The sequence below is a fragment of the Cetorhinus maximus genome, chromosome 26, assembly GCF_964194155.1.
Source record: "Cetorhinus maximus chromosome 26, sCetMax3.hap1.1, whole genome shotgun sequence".
Classification (NCBI taxonomy): Eukaryota; Metazoa; Chordata; class Chondrichthyes; order Lamniformes; family Cetorhinidae; genus Cetorhinus; species Cetorhinus maximus.
The window spans coordinates 36793180-36807732 of NC_135904.1; the positions used below are offsets into that span (position 1 = coordinate 36793180).

General features: G+C 49.4%; 1 protein-coding gene across 3 annotated transcripts in view; it reads right to left on the reverse strand.

The window, feature by feature from the left end:
• Positions 1-3236: 3236 nt before the first annotated feature.
• The window catches only part of cers3a (ceramide synthase 3a), a 144103-nt gene continuing 132786 nt past the window's right edge, over positions 3237-14553 (reverse strand). For all 3 annotated transcript variants that reach the window (XM_078530488.1, XM_078530489.1, XM_078530486.1), the window contains one exon: positions 3237-4129. In XM_078530488.1, the coding sequence (XP_078386614.1) occupies positions 4007-4129 (123 nt within the window). In that variant the 3' untranslated portion in view covers positions 3237-4006. The remainder of the gene's footprint in view (positions 4130-14553) is intronic.

Consider the following 14553-nt stretch of genomic DNA (forward strand, 5'->3'; position numbering starts at 1 on the left):
TTCGGCTTGGATCCATCCACCTTCCAGGCTGACAAAAGAAGTATGAATGTGACAGGAGAGCTCGGAGGGATAAAATACCAGGGAATTATTCAAAATGAGTGGTCAGCACTAGAAGATGGTGCCCAGCACTGCTAATCCATCACCATCTCCATCAAACCCACCAGCACTGGAAAAGAAATTTGAATAAAATAAAGCACAAGTAGTGGCCATTGCCAGTCAAATACAAGGGATGGGTAGAAAAGGGTTGAGAGTAACAGAGAACTGGTCACCATACTACAGTGTGGCAACACTGGTGGGTCCAACAGTACTGGGGAACAGTGAGGGTAAGTTCTATATCTCACACTAGATTTCTGTTATCATAATACAAAATAGAAATGAGTTCACGCAAGGAAAATGATCATCGTTTCTACATTTATGGATTTGATTTGTAATGTGTTGGATTGTTATACATTACACTGATCCTCAGTTTAATATGATTGGATCTGAGTATCGAGTCACTGTGTGAATTACAATGTGTTTGTGTTCCGTTTATGAGTAGGAGTTCAGGATATATAACAAATCCACAGCATGTTGGACAGGACTTTATATCATCAGCAAGGCCAAGTAAAAACTCGGAGTCTTTGATCAAGGCACTGGGAAAGCAACTCGCTGCATTGGGAGAGAATGCCCATTTCATACGAAAGGAGAAAGGACTTGCATTTATATAGCACCTTTCACAACCTCACGTCATCCCAAATTGCTTTATAGCCAATTAAGTTTTGAACCGTAGTCACTGTTGTAATGTAGGAAACACAGCAGCCAATCTGTGCACAGCAAGATCCCACAAACAGCAATGTGGTAAATGACCAGCTCATTTGTTTTGGTGGATGTTGATGAGGGGCAAATATTTACCAAAAATAAATCATTGTTGGGAATTTTATGCAAAGTTTAACTTAAGATGTTAAAAAATACAAGAAATTAAATATTTGATCTTTGGAAAACTGCACATTGGAGTAAATTCTGCCCTGTGTATTTTCAGTGCTCTGCCTGGTTTAACAGTGGCATTTCTCAGAGGTAGTTCCCTCCAGATTCACCGTGATCTCAGGAGACATGCTCCTACTGAGTGAGAGCCCACAGTGGGACTACAGCATTGTCATCGTTACCCTGTTGCACTGTGCAGTAAAATTGAATTGTGCCTGAGTCCCCGGTAAATACCTCAGGACAAGTGTCTGATTCTTTTGTGTCAGTGAGGATGATTTTTCATTGAATCATTGTCCCAAAGCAGGCAGTGCAGGGCCAAGAATCAAGAAGACTGGACAAGGGCACATCTCCCACCAAATCCCCACCATTGAGATTTCCTCTACCCCTGTCCATTGCCCACATGTAAATAAATAAACATGTAAACACGAGTAAATAACTGCGGTGGGGGGGTGGGGTTCGAGGTATCGAACTCCAGCTGAATCCCTCCTGTTCCCACTGCAGGTGAAAGGGAGGGCCAGAAGGCGAGAGGAGCTGGGGACTGTCAGGGTCAGGGAAGGGTAGGGTTCAGTTTGATGGCCTAGCCAATTCTCTCCCCACTGCCAACCCCCCCACTCAACCTCTCCACTGGACAGTTCCTTAGTGTTGAGCTCATTCAGAGCAGCTTAAAAATTTGCCCCAGGATATGTTGGGGTCTCTTTCCCCTTTTCAAACTGGCACTGCCCATTCCAGCTGTTGTTCAGATTATCCTCTTGTACAGTATCCTCAGTACAGTATCTTCAATCCACAGTGAAGAATACAGAGGCCTCTGTGAGTCTGCCTTGACCAATCGTGAGGCAGGAACATGGACCAGGGTCACAGTGGAATTGGACTAACTGTTGAATGTGCTGCTCCAACTCATTGACAATCCTCCTCTGGGGAAACCTTCTACCCGACCCATTGGTCTTGTTTCAAGAGTTTGTGGATGAGAGATGGCTGCTTACAGGATGAGACAAATGAACATCTGATCTCAGATTAACTGTGAGGGGTTTAAAACGATGTGTTTATTCACTTAATAACTCAAATCGTGTTATTCCCGAGGAGCTAATTCATTTTAGCTGTTTAATAATTACCCTCTCTAACTATGAAGTCCTGCCCAACATTTCTCCTTCAATTGACATCACTCAAGGCAGATGATCTGGCCATTAAAACCTCCCTGTCTATGGGATCTTGCTTTGTGCATGTTCATTTCCATATTTCCTACATTTCAGAAAGTACTTCATTTGGGAAGTCCTGAGAAAGGTGCTATATAAATGTATAAATATAAATTGTAGGTTCTTGCTTAAATCAGAAGTGTGAGCTCATATTTATGAAGGGTATTTCTGTATGTTCACACTCGAGGCTGGATTTTCACCAGGAAACAGGAGCCGGGTTTGTTTACGGTTTATAAACTTGCATCAGGAAGGAAATTATTAAAATTCAGGTTTTTACACGGGGATGTCCTTAAACACCTCGGAGGCAGCTTTCCTGGCCAGCTAAGGGCAGTAGGTGGACTCTCAAAGCTGGACAGCCAATCAGAGATATTCCAGTTACAGAGGAGCTTCCGTCCACAGTACAAGGTAAACTGGGAGGGCAACTCAAGAAGAAGGAGCTCCCTCAGCCGCTTTTTAAAAAACACAACCGAAAAATACACAAAGCAGCCAAAGCACCACTGCTGAGGTTGGGCAGGTGAAATCTCTCGACCGGGCGGCCTTTGGCTGTACCTCCAGGCAGGCAGGCAGGGAGGGAGGGAGGGTTTGTAGGCCTCCCGGGCTGCCACTCGGTGCCCATCTCTAGTTGATCACCCCTGCCAGGCCTTCCCCACCCCGTTGCATCAGAAAACTGGAGGCCAACTGGAACTCACCTTTAACAAGACGCCTAATGAACCTAATTGCCTGCCTGTCTCATGGGGGTAGGCTGCCTACCCAGGCCTCACACTCACCTCCCCCACAATGGGCAGCACCGGGAATGGTTACCAACATTCCACTGGGCACCAGCATTTTCAGGGCACCTCCCCCCAGCCTCTGTTCCTGCCTTCAGGGGCCCTGAAAATTCAGCCCTTTGTGTTTTCCCACTGATTTGAAGGTTAGAATTTGGCACTGGGTAATTCTGTTTGAAGAGTCAGTCCAAATATTGCACAATAGAGGCGATTCCAACATTCAAATGAATGGGCAGAAAATCAGAGGCTGCTTGGTTCAAATATAGCTCCCTGCCCAGAATGTCCCACAGAATGGCAGAAGCAATGGTTATTCGCACTGATTTGAAGGTTAGAATTTGGCACTGGGTAATTCTGTTTGAAGAGTCAGTCCAAATATTGCACAATAGAGGCGATTCCAACATTCAAATGAATGGGCAGAAAATCAGAGGCTGCTTGGTTCAAATATAGCTCCCTGCCCAGAATGTCCCACAGAATGGCAGAAGCAATGGTTATTCGCAAAATAAAGGTCATTTAGGACAATGAAAAGGACCCAGTGATGTTTAATTTTCTTTCTACAAAATCTACTTCGATTGGTAGGTTAATTTTAAGATTGTGAGGCCTTGGACTCCTAGTGACCCAATGCTTATTGAGTGTAATAGGAGCTGAGTGTGTTGGACGTGAATTAGTCTGGAACATTGCAAGATGCCTTATGAAGCAGACCAGCAATGTTACTGCAGTGGATTTAGAGGAAAAACAATCTGAACATTAAGGATCGATTTTAGAAATCTGTCCAGCCAATGAGGAACCTGGCCTGGTGTTCCTCTTATCTACAATCTGCCAGCAGTGTGCGTTGGTAAGTGTTGGCCAGATAATGTTTAACCTGCAGCAGTCTGACCGCTGAGATCAATGCTGAACACTTCAATACAGTTTCTTGAATAACTTTGAGAAACTCCAAAGAGTAAGAGCTCCACAAATATGACTGGCTGCAGCCAACAATTACTTTAGTCCAGCTCCAATAACAGCACATTATTCATTTATCAACAACACTTGTTCCACAGGCATCGCTACACACATTTTCATTCTTTTGTCACCGGAGTTGACCTGGACTCGGTCTCAGTGGCTGTGATGACTGTTAACTGCCAGGTTGTTTTTGGAGCCAGCACCATTCTTCATGCCCTCATCTTCATCGTCACTCCAGTCACACTCTTCCTGGTCACTCCGATCATCTCCATCCAGCTGAAAGACAAACAACGTTGCTCTGATTTAATGGGCCAATGTGCATTTCTTTTTAATGAAGATGATATTGGATCCTGAAACTTTGCAAGGTCAGAATGATCAATCTCAGCTGAAGAACCATGAGCTTGTTTGAATAGTATGGCTGAGATTCAATTCCTGTGTTACTGACGCAGCCGAAAGCCCAGTGTTATTATTACATTATTGACACATGGCAAATTGTAATTTGCAGCAATAATCTTCCTACAGGCAGCCTGAAGAAAAAGGAGCCGCCCTGGATCTTAATTCCTTCCAGGTGTCCAGCTGGTGAATTCAAATAAAACTGCTACTCCTCCAGATCCTGAATTGGACTCCAGCCCAGATTCAGGCAGTGAAAGTCTGCTGGATCCAGTGGCTTTACTGGTCCTAGCTCATTACTAATTGAGATCCTAGTGGGTTAAGATACATTGGGCGGGATTTTCTGCGCCCGCCCACCGCCGCTAGTCAATGGACTCCTGGCTGGTGAGCCAGAAAATCCCGGTCATTATTCAGACCTTGCAGCATCGTCCAACCCAGGGGTACTTGAAGGTGACAGCAGACACATTCCTCGGTCCCCTGGTCCAGCACCAGTATGGCTCTTCTGCAGTGAGGTGTGAGCAAATTGCACAGGACTACTAAGTCTTGTCCCACGGGCCAACATTGGGTTGCCAACCCTCCAGGATTGGCCTGGAGGCTCCAGGAATAGAAGATTAGCCTCCAGGATACTGCCACGAGTAGCCTGGGGAGAAAGAAATCATTGGAGCGTTAAAAAAAAAAGTTCTCCTTTATTCTTTGAAACCTTTCCCTTATTGGTTATAAATTCATTAGGGGAAGAGAAAGAAAGCTGTTTGGCTGGGACTCCAGGATCATCCAGTTGGCTAAAGGAGGATCCAATCATTTCCCAATTGGTTTAGCAGATAGACAAAGGGGACCAGGTAGTGTGGTAGACCCTGGAGGGCATCTCCCTCAGCTCTAAATACTGGTGAGAGGGATGGCTCCCCTCGGGAGCACAGCCATAGCCAAGTCCATGGTACTACAGCTGCTTCAGCTGCACGGGGGAGGTGGACAGGAGGAGGAAGATCAGAGGGAGGGGATTCAATAGCGAGGCAAACAGACCAGTGTTTCTACAGCCGCAGACATGACTGCAGGATGCTACATAGCCTCCCTTGTACCAGAGTCAAGGATGTCATTGAACAGTGGTAGAACACTCTGAAAGGCAAACAGCCAGGGGCCATGGTCGATAGTCTGGGTCCAGTATGGGAAGGGTGTCCTGCAGTCAGCATCACTATGAAGTAGTCTGGGAAGGGTGTCCTGCAGTCAGCATCACTATGAAGCAGTCTGGGAAGGGTGTACTGCAGTCAGCATCGCTGTGAAGCAGTCTGGGAAGAATGTCCTGCAGTCAGCATCACAGTCTGCACTGGAGTGCTGCTTTGGGAGTTTGGTGAGGAGGGAATGAGGTGATCCTTTGAGTACCGTGAGTATGGTTGGGTAAGTATTTACTACTTTTATCACATAGTTTTTAAGGTATTATTTTGTGGTTCATCATTTGTAAGAGCTATATTCTGTAACAACGAGAAGCAGGAAAGAAGGGCGCTAGAGTAATTGATATTATTTGATATTAAGTATCTTCCAAAAGGTTTATTTAATTTAAAGGGGTAAGTCATGGCAGGAGAGCTCAAAGCCATGGTGTGCTCCTCCTGCTCTATGTGGGAAGCCGGGAACATTTCCAGTGCCCGAGGCCAGCATGTGTGCGGGAAGTGTCTCCAGCTGCAGCTCCTGGAAGCCCGGGTTTCGGAGCTGGAGCAGCGGCTGGGGAGACTGTGGAGCATCTGTGAGGCGGAGAATATTGTGGATAGCACGTACAGAGAGGTGGCCACATCACAGGCTAAGAGTCCATAGGCAGGAAGGGAATGGGTGACCACCAGGCAGAGCAAGAGGACTAGGCAGGCAGTGCAGGAATCTCCTCTGGCTATTCCCCTGCAAAACAGAAATACCACTTTGGATACTGTTGAGGGGAATGGCCTCTCAGGAGAAAGCAGCAACAGCCAAATTCGTTGTACCGCGGTTGGCTCTGCTGCACAGGGGAGGAGTAAAAGGTGCGGGAATGCAATAGTTATAGGGGATTCGATTGTAAGGGGAATAAATCGGCGTTTCTGTGGCCGCAAACGAGACTCCAGGATGGTGTGTTGCCTCCCTGGCGCTAGGGTCAAGGATGTCTCAGAGCGGCTACAGGACATTCTGAAGGGGGAGGGTGAACAGCCAGTGGTCGTGGTGCACATTGGTACAAACAACATAGGTAAAAAAAAGGGATGCGGTCCTAAAAGCAGAATATAGGGAGTTAGGAAGTAAATTAAAAAGTATGAACTCAAAGGTAGTGATCTCAGGATTACTACCAGCGCCACATGCTAGTCAGAATAGAAATAGCAGGATATATCGGATGAATACGTGGCTGAAGGGATGGTGTGAAGGGGAGGGTTTCAGATTTCTGGGGCTTTGGGACCGGTTCTGGGGGAGGTGGGACCAGTACAAACTGGACGGGTTACACCTGGGCAGGACCGGGACTGATGTCCTAGGGAGAATATTTGCTAGAGTGGTTGGGGAGGGTTTAAACTAAAATGGCAGGGGGATGGGAACCTATGCAAGGAGTCAGAGGAGGGGGAATCAAGGACAAGAACAAAAGCCAGAAAGGGGAATAAGAAACGTGAGAGGCAGAGAAATCAAAGGCAAGAATCAAACAGGGCCTCAGTGAAAAATAGTGGGAACGGGACAAGTAATGTTAAAAAGACAAGCCTTAAGGCTTTGTGCCTTAATGCAAGGAGCACTCGCAATAAAGTGGATGAATTAACCACGCAAATAGATGTAAACAGATATGATATAGTCAGGATTACGGAGACATGGCTCCAGGGATGGGAACTGAACATCCAGGGGTGTTCAGTATTTAGGAAGGGCAGACTAAAAGGAAAAGGTGGTGGAGTTGCATTGCTGGTTAAAGAGGAAATTAACACAATAGTGAGGAAAGATATTAGCTCCGACGATGCGGAATCTGTATGGATAAAGCTGAGAAACACTAAGGGGCAAAAAACGTTAGTGGGGTTTGTATATGGACCCCCAAACTGTAGTGGTGATGTTGGGAATGGCATTGAACAGGAAATTAGAGACGCATGTAATAAAGGAACATCTGTAATTATGGGTGACTTTAATCTGCATATAGATTAGGCAAATCAAATTAGTAACAATACCGTAGAGGAGGAATTCCTGGAGTGTATACGGGATGGTTTACTGGACCAATACATTGAGGAACCAACTAGAGAATAGGCCATCCTCAACTGGGTATTGTGTAATGAGAAAGGAATAATTGGCAATCTAGTTGTGTGGAGATGAGCGACCATAATATGATAGAATTCTTCATCAAGATGGAGAGTGATGTAGTTGATGTCTGAGACTAGGGTCCTGAATCTTAATAAAGGAAACTCCGATGGTATGAGGTGCGAGTTGGCTATGATGGATTGGGAAACGTTACTTAAAGGGATGACGGTGGATAGGCAATGGCAAACGTTCAAAGAGTGCATTGCAACAATTGTTTATTCCTGTCTGGCGCAAAAGTAAAACAGGAAAGGTGGCCAAATCATGGCTTACAAGGGAAATTAGAGATAGTATTAGATGCAAGGAAGAGGCCTACAAATTGGAAAGAAAAAACAACAGACCTGAGGATTGTTTAGAATTCAGCAAAGGAGGACCAAGGGATTGATTAAGAAGGGAAAATAGAGTACAAGAGTAAGCTTGCAGGGAACATAAAAACTAAGTGTAAAAGTTTCTATAGGTATGTGAAGAGAAAAAGATTGGTGAAGACAAATGTAGGCCCCTTACAGTCAGAAACAGGGGAATTTATAATGGGGAACAAAGAAATGGCTGACCAACTAAATACATACTTCGGTTCTGTCTTCACAAAGGAGGCCACTAATTACATACCAGAAATGTTGGGGAACACAGGGTTTAGTGAGAGGGAGGAACTGAAAGAAATCAGTATTAGTAGGGAAATGGTGTTGGGGAAATTAATGGGATTGAAGGCCGATAAATCCCCAGGGCCTGATAATCTACATCCCAGAGTACTTAAGGATGAGGGCCTAGAAATAGTGAATGCATTGGTGGTCATCTTTCGAGATTCTAAAGACTCTGGAACAGTTCCTACAGATTGGAGGGTAGCTAATGTAACCCCATTATTTAAAAAGGGAGGTAAAGGGAAAACAGGGAATTATAGACCAGTCAGCCTGACGTCAGTAGTGGGGAAAATTCTAGAGTCCATTATAAAAGATTTAATAGCTGAGCACTTGGAAAACAGCGGCAGAATCGGACAGAGTCAGCATGGATTTACAAAAGGGAAATCGTGCTTGACAAATCTACTGGAATTTTTCGAGGATGTAACTAGTAGAGTTGATGAGGGGGAGCCAGTGGATGTGGTTTATTTGGACTTTCAGAAGGCTTTCGACAAAGTCCCACATAAGAGATTAGCGTGTAAAATTAAAGCGCATGGGATTGGGGATAGTGTATTGAGATGGATAGAAAACTGGTTGGCAGACAGGAAACAAAGAGTAGGAATAAACGGGTCTTTTTCCGAATGGTAGGCAGTGACTAGTGGGGTACCGCAGGGATCGGTGCTGGGACCCCAGTTATTCACGATATATATTAATGATTTAGATGAGGGAATTAAATGTAATATCTCCAAATTTGCAGATGACACAAAGCTGGGTGGGAGGGTGAGCTGTGAGGAGGATGCAGAAATGCTTCAGTGTGATTTGGACAAGCTGAGTGAGTGGGCAAATGCATGGCAGATGCAATATAATGTGGATAAATGTGAGGTTATCCATTTTGGTAGCAAAAACAGGAAGGCAGATTATTATCTGAATGGCTATAAATTGAGAGAAGGGAATGTGCAACGAGACCTGGGTGTCCTTGTACACCAGTCGCTGAAGGTAAGCATGCAGGTGCAGCAGGCGGTAAAGAAGGCAAATGGTATGTTGGCCTTCATAGCCAGAGGATTCGAGTACAGGAGCAGGGATGTCTTGCTGCAATTATACAGGTCCTTGGTGAGACCACACCTGGAATATGGTGTACAGTTTTGGTCTCCTTATCTGATTAAGGATGTTCTTGCTATGGAGGGAGTGCAGCGGTTTACCCGACTGATTCCTGGGATGGCGGGACTGACATATGAGGAGAGATTGAGTCGGTTAGGATTATATTCGCTGGAGTTCAGAAGAATGAGGGGGGAACTCATAGAAATCTATAAAATTCTAACAGGACTAGACAGGGTAGATGCAGGAAGGATGTTCCCGATGGTGGGGGGGTCCAGAACCAGGGGTCACAGTCTGAGGATACGGGGTAGACCATTTAGGACTGAGATGAGGAGAAATTTCTTCACCCAGAGAGTAGTAAGCCTGTGGAATTCGTTACCACAGAAAGTAGTTGAGGTCAAAACATTGTATGTTTTCAAGAAGGAGTTAGATATAGCTCTTGGGGTGAAAGGGATCAAAGGATATGGGGAGAAAGCGGGAGCAGGCTATTGAGTTGGATAAAAACAAAAAGCTAAAAGCTACTGCGGATGCTGGAAATCCAAAACAAAATAAAAACAGAATTACCTGGAAAAACTCAGCAAGTCTGGCAGCATCGGTGGAGAAGAAATCAGTCAACGTTTCGAGCCCTCATGGCCCTTCAGCAGAACTGAAGCATAGTTTCAACAAGGGAGAAATATAAATTGGTTTAAGGTGGGTGGGGGGGAAGAGACACATTGAGGGTGTGGTGTATTGAGTTGGATGATCAGCCATGATCATAATAAATGGCGGAGCAGGCTCGAAGGGCCGAATGGCCTACTCCTACTCCTGCTCCTTGTTTCTATGTCTGTGTTTCTATATAGGTAGAAAAAGCATAGGGAGCAGGATAAGGTTCTGTCGGCAGAAATCAGGGAGCAAGGAAAGAAATTAAAAAGTGGGACCTCAAATATAATAATCTCTAGATTATTCCAGGCTAGTGAGTACAGCAACTGGGTGTGTGACTGGAGAGGTAGGGCAGGGGGGAGGACTTTATATTCCTGGGGCATTGGGAGCGATTTGGGGGAGGTGGGGCCTGTACCAGTTGGATGGTTACACCTCAAATGGGCCAGGGCCCAATATTGCGGCAGGGTGGTTTGCGAATGCTGCTGGGGGCGCTTTGGCAGAGGGATCAGAACCTGAGTGGATTCAGAAAGGAGAGAAGCAAAGCAGGAAATAGAAGGCAGAAAATCAGGAAGCAAGTACGGAAAACAGAGAAACCAACACCAGGAAATAGACAACAACGCAGTTGTTCAATGATTAATGCTATTTACTTCAATGCAAGGAGTCTAGCGAATAAGGCACTGATAGGCACTTGGCAGCACATCACAGCTTGTTACTGAGATGTGGCTTAAAGGAGCTCGGGAAAGGCAGCTGAACATTCCTGGTGACCGGATTTTCAGGTGGGATAAGGAGGAGGATAAAAACAGAGGCGTCACAATATTGGTTAAATAAACAATCACCGCTTTGAGGAGGGAAGATATTCCAGAAGGAGCCACAAAAGGAACTATGTGGGTTGAGCTGAAAGGGGAGCGACACTACTGGAAGTGAATCAGACCGTGACAGTCAGAGGGATTCATAGAGCAAAAATATGGAAGCAAATCTCTGGGAAATGCAGAAACAAAAGGGCTGGACTGGTGAGGGATTTCAACCCTAATATTAACCTGGATAAATTCAGGGTAAAACATATAGAGTAGGCAGAATTTCTTAATGCATTCAGGAGAATCCTTTAGCCAATACGTAACACAAGGAAAGGTGCCGGTCCGAGTTTAGTTTCAGAGAGTGAAGCCGGGGGGGTGGAAGGGGAATCAGTGTGGGAGGCTCTGTGGGGATCGGGATCGGTGGGCGCATTTTTCCAGCCCCAAGGTGGTGGATTGGGCGAGGGGGGTGGGGGGGGGGGGGTGGATTGGGAGAGGGGGGGTGGTGGATTGGGAGGGGGTGTGGTGGATTGGGAGGGGGTGTGGTGGATTGGGAGAGGGGGTGTGGTGGATTGGGAGAGGGGGGGTGGTGGATTGGGAGAAGGGGTGTGGTGGATTGGGAGAGGGGGGGTGGTGGACTGGGAGAGGGGGGGTGGTGGACTGGGAGGCGGTGTGGTGGATTGGGAGGGGGTGTGGTGGATTGGGAGAGGGGGGGTGGTGGACTGGGAGAGGGGGGGTGGTGGATTGGGAGGGGGGGGTGGTGGATTGGGAGGGGTGGGTGGTGGATTGGGTGAGGGGGCGGGGGGGGGTGGATTGGGAGAGGGGGGGTGGTGGATTGGGAGGGGGTGTGGTGGATTGGGTGAGGGGGCGGGGGGGGGTGGATTGGGAGAGGGGGGGTGGTGGATTGGGTGAGGGGGCGGGGGGGGTGGATTGGGAGAGGGGGGGTGGTGGATTGGGAGGGGGTGTGGTGGACTGGGAGAGGGGGTGTGGTGGATTGGGAGAGGGGGGGTGGTGGACTGGGAGAGGGGGGGTGGTGGACTGGGAGAGGGGGGGGTGGTGGACTGGGAGAGGGGGGGTGGTGGATTGGGAGGGGTGGGTGGTGGATTGGGAGGCGGTGTGGTGGATTGGGAGAGGGGGGTGGTGGACTGGGAGAGGGGGGGTGGTGGACTGGGAGGCGGTGTGGTGGATTGGGAGGGGGTGTGGTGGATTGGGAGAGGGGGGGTGGTGGACTGGGAGAGGGGGGGTGGTGGACTGGGAGAGGGGGGGTGGTGGATTGGCAGGGGGTGTGGTGGATTGGGAGAGGGGGGTGGTGGATTGGGAGGGGGGGTGGATTGGGAGGGGGGGTGGATTGGGAGAGGGGGGGGTGGTGGATTGGGAGAGGGGGGGTGGATTGGGAGAGGGGGGGTGGATTGGGAGGGGGGGGGTGGATTGGGAGGGGGGGGTGGATTGGGAGAGGGGTGGTGGATTGGGAGGGGGGATGGTTGATTGGGAGAGGGGGGGTGGTGGACTGGGAGAGGGGGGGTGGTGGACTGGGAGGCGGTGTGGTGGATTGGGAGGGGGTGTGGTGGATTGGGAGAGGGGGGGTGGTGGACTGGGAGAGGGGGGGTGGTGGATTGGGAGGGGGGGGTGGTGGATTGGGAGGGGTGGGTGGTGGATTGGGTGAGGGGGCGGGGGGGGGTGGATTGGGAGAGGGGGGGTGGTGGATTGGGAGGGGGTGTGGTGGATTGGGTGAGGGGGCGGGGGGGGGGTGGATTGGGAGAGGGGGGGTGGTGGATTGGGTGAGGGGGCGGGGGGGGTGGATTGGGAGAGGGGGGGTGGTGGATTGGGAGGGGGTGTGGTGGACTGGGAGAGGGGGTGTGGTGGATTGGGAGAGGGGGGGTGGTGGACTGGGAGAGGGGGGGTGGTGGACTGGGAGAGGGGGGGTGGTGGACTGGGAGAGGGGGGGTGGTGGATTGGGAGGGGTGGGTGGTGGATTGGGAGGCGGTGTGGTGGATTGGGAGAGGGGGGTGGTGGACTGGGAGAGGGGGGGTGGTGGACTGGGAGGCGGTGTGGTGGATTGGGAGGGGGTGTGGTGGATTGGGAGAGGGGGGGTGGTGGACTGGGAGAGGGGGGGTGGTGGACTGGGAGAGGGGGGGTGGTGGATTGGCAGGGGGTGTGGTGGATTGGGAGAGGGGGGTGGTGGATTGGGAGGGGGGGTGGATTGGGAGGGGGGGTGGATTGGGAGAGGGGGGGGTGGTGGATTGGGAGAGGGGGGGTGGATTGGGAGAGGGGGGGTGGATTGGGAGGGGGGGGGTGGATTGGGAGGGGGGGGGTGGATTGGGAGAGGGGTGGTGGATTGGGAGGGGGGATGGTTGATTGGGAGAGGGGGGATGGTTGATTGGGAGAGGGGGGATGGTGGATTAGGAGTGGGGGTGGTGGATTGGGAGAGGGGGGTGGTGGATTGGGAGAGGGGGGTGGTAGATTGGGAGGGGAGGGGTGGTGGATTGGGAGGGGTGGTGGATTGGGAGGGGGGGTGGATTGGGAGAGGGGGTGGTGGATTGGGATGGGGGGTGGTAGATTGGGAGGGGAGGGGTGGTGGATTGGGAGGGGTGGTGGATTGGGAGAGGTGGGGTGGTAGATTGGGAGGGGGGGGTGGATTGGGAGGGGTGGTGGATTGGGAGAGGTGGGGTGGTAGATTGGGAGGGGGGGGGTGGATTGGGAGGGGTGGTGGATTGGGAGAGGGGGCTGCCAGGAAAATATCTGGGATCCACTTCAGGATGAAATCTCGATGTTGATCCCAGCGGTGAGTTTTCCTGGGGATGGGCTGAGTTGCAGATCTGCTGCCTGCTCAGTGGAGTTGGGTAAATTAATCTGTATCAATTCGGAGACATTTTGAGTGCTGAATGGGCATATTTCCAGTGTTCACAATGGATTCCAGGGGTGACCACTGGAGCCGAGACCCCAGCCCCCGAAGGTGTTGGCTGCCCCTGCAGCTGAAATCTGGGGCATTTCCCATCTGATCAGAGAGGCCTCCCTGACTGAGCGCCCCCAAACTGAGTCCCCAAACTGCCTCAAAAGTGCCCACCTCTCCTGGTCCAACCTACGAGGCTCGAGAGCTGCCAGGCCTCTGGTTGGGCCACCAGAATCATCAGCCCACTCACCAACCATGATTGGACAGTGGCTTGGAGCTGGCCAATTAGAAGGCTTCCTCTGGGGACATCGCTGTGCCAGTCTCGCTGTTAGCAAGTGCGAGGTCAGCATGTTCATTTAGTGCCAACATTGGGGGTCCCAAAGTCCACAGTTCAGTTAAATTTAGACTTGTTCCGGATAAAGAAAAAGATCAAAAGTTTTAAATTGGAGTAAGGCCAATTTTATGAAGCTGAGATAGGATTTAGTAAAGAGTGACTGAGCAGCTATTTGGATATAAATCTGTATCAGAGCAATGGGACCCATTCAAGGAGAGAGACAGGATTCAGAAAAAATCTCTTCCCACAAAAAAGAGTGGGGCCCGAGCGCAATGAGAGTCCAGCACGAGACTCGGGCACAATGAGACCCGAGCAATGTAGTGACCTGTAAAAGTTACCAGCCAAAGGACATAAGTAGATGGAGTCAGACTTAGATAAACCAATATCCTGTGTAGACTCCAGATTTTTTGGCTTTAGGGTGTAAAATTTGGATAATGAATGTTTGGAACAAACACTAGTCTTGGAGCTCCACCTTGTGGCTACATTCACCAGCTGATCGGTGATGTTTAGAAACACTGACCAGAAAGGCTCAAGCTCCATCTCAGTTCCTTCGCCTCCGTCGCATCTGTTCTGATGATGCCACTTTCAAAAACAGTTCTTCTGACATGTCCTCCTTCTTCCTTAACCGAGGTCAACTACCGTGGGTGGAAAACAAGGCCCTCAACCGTGTCCGGCCCATCTCCCAC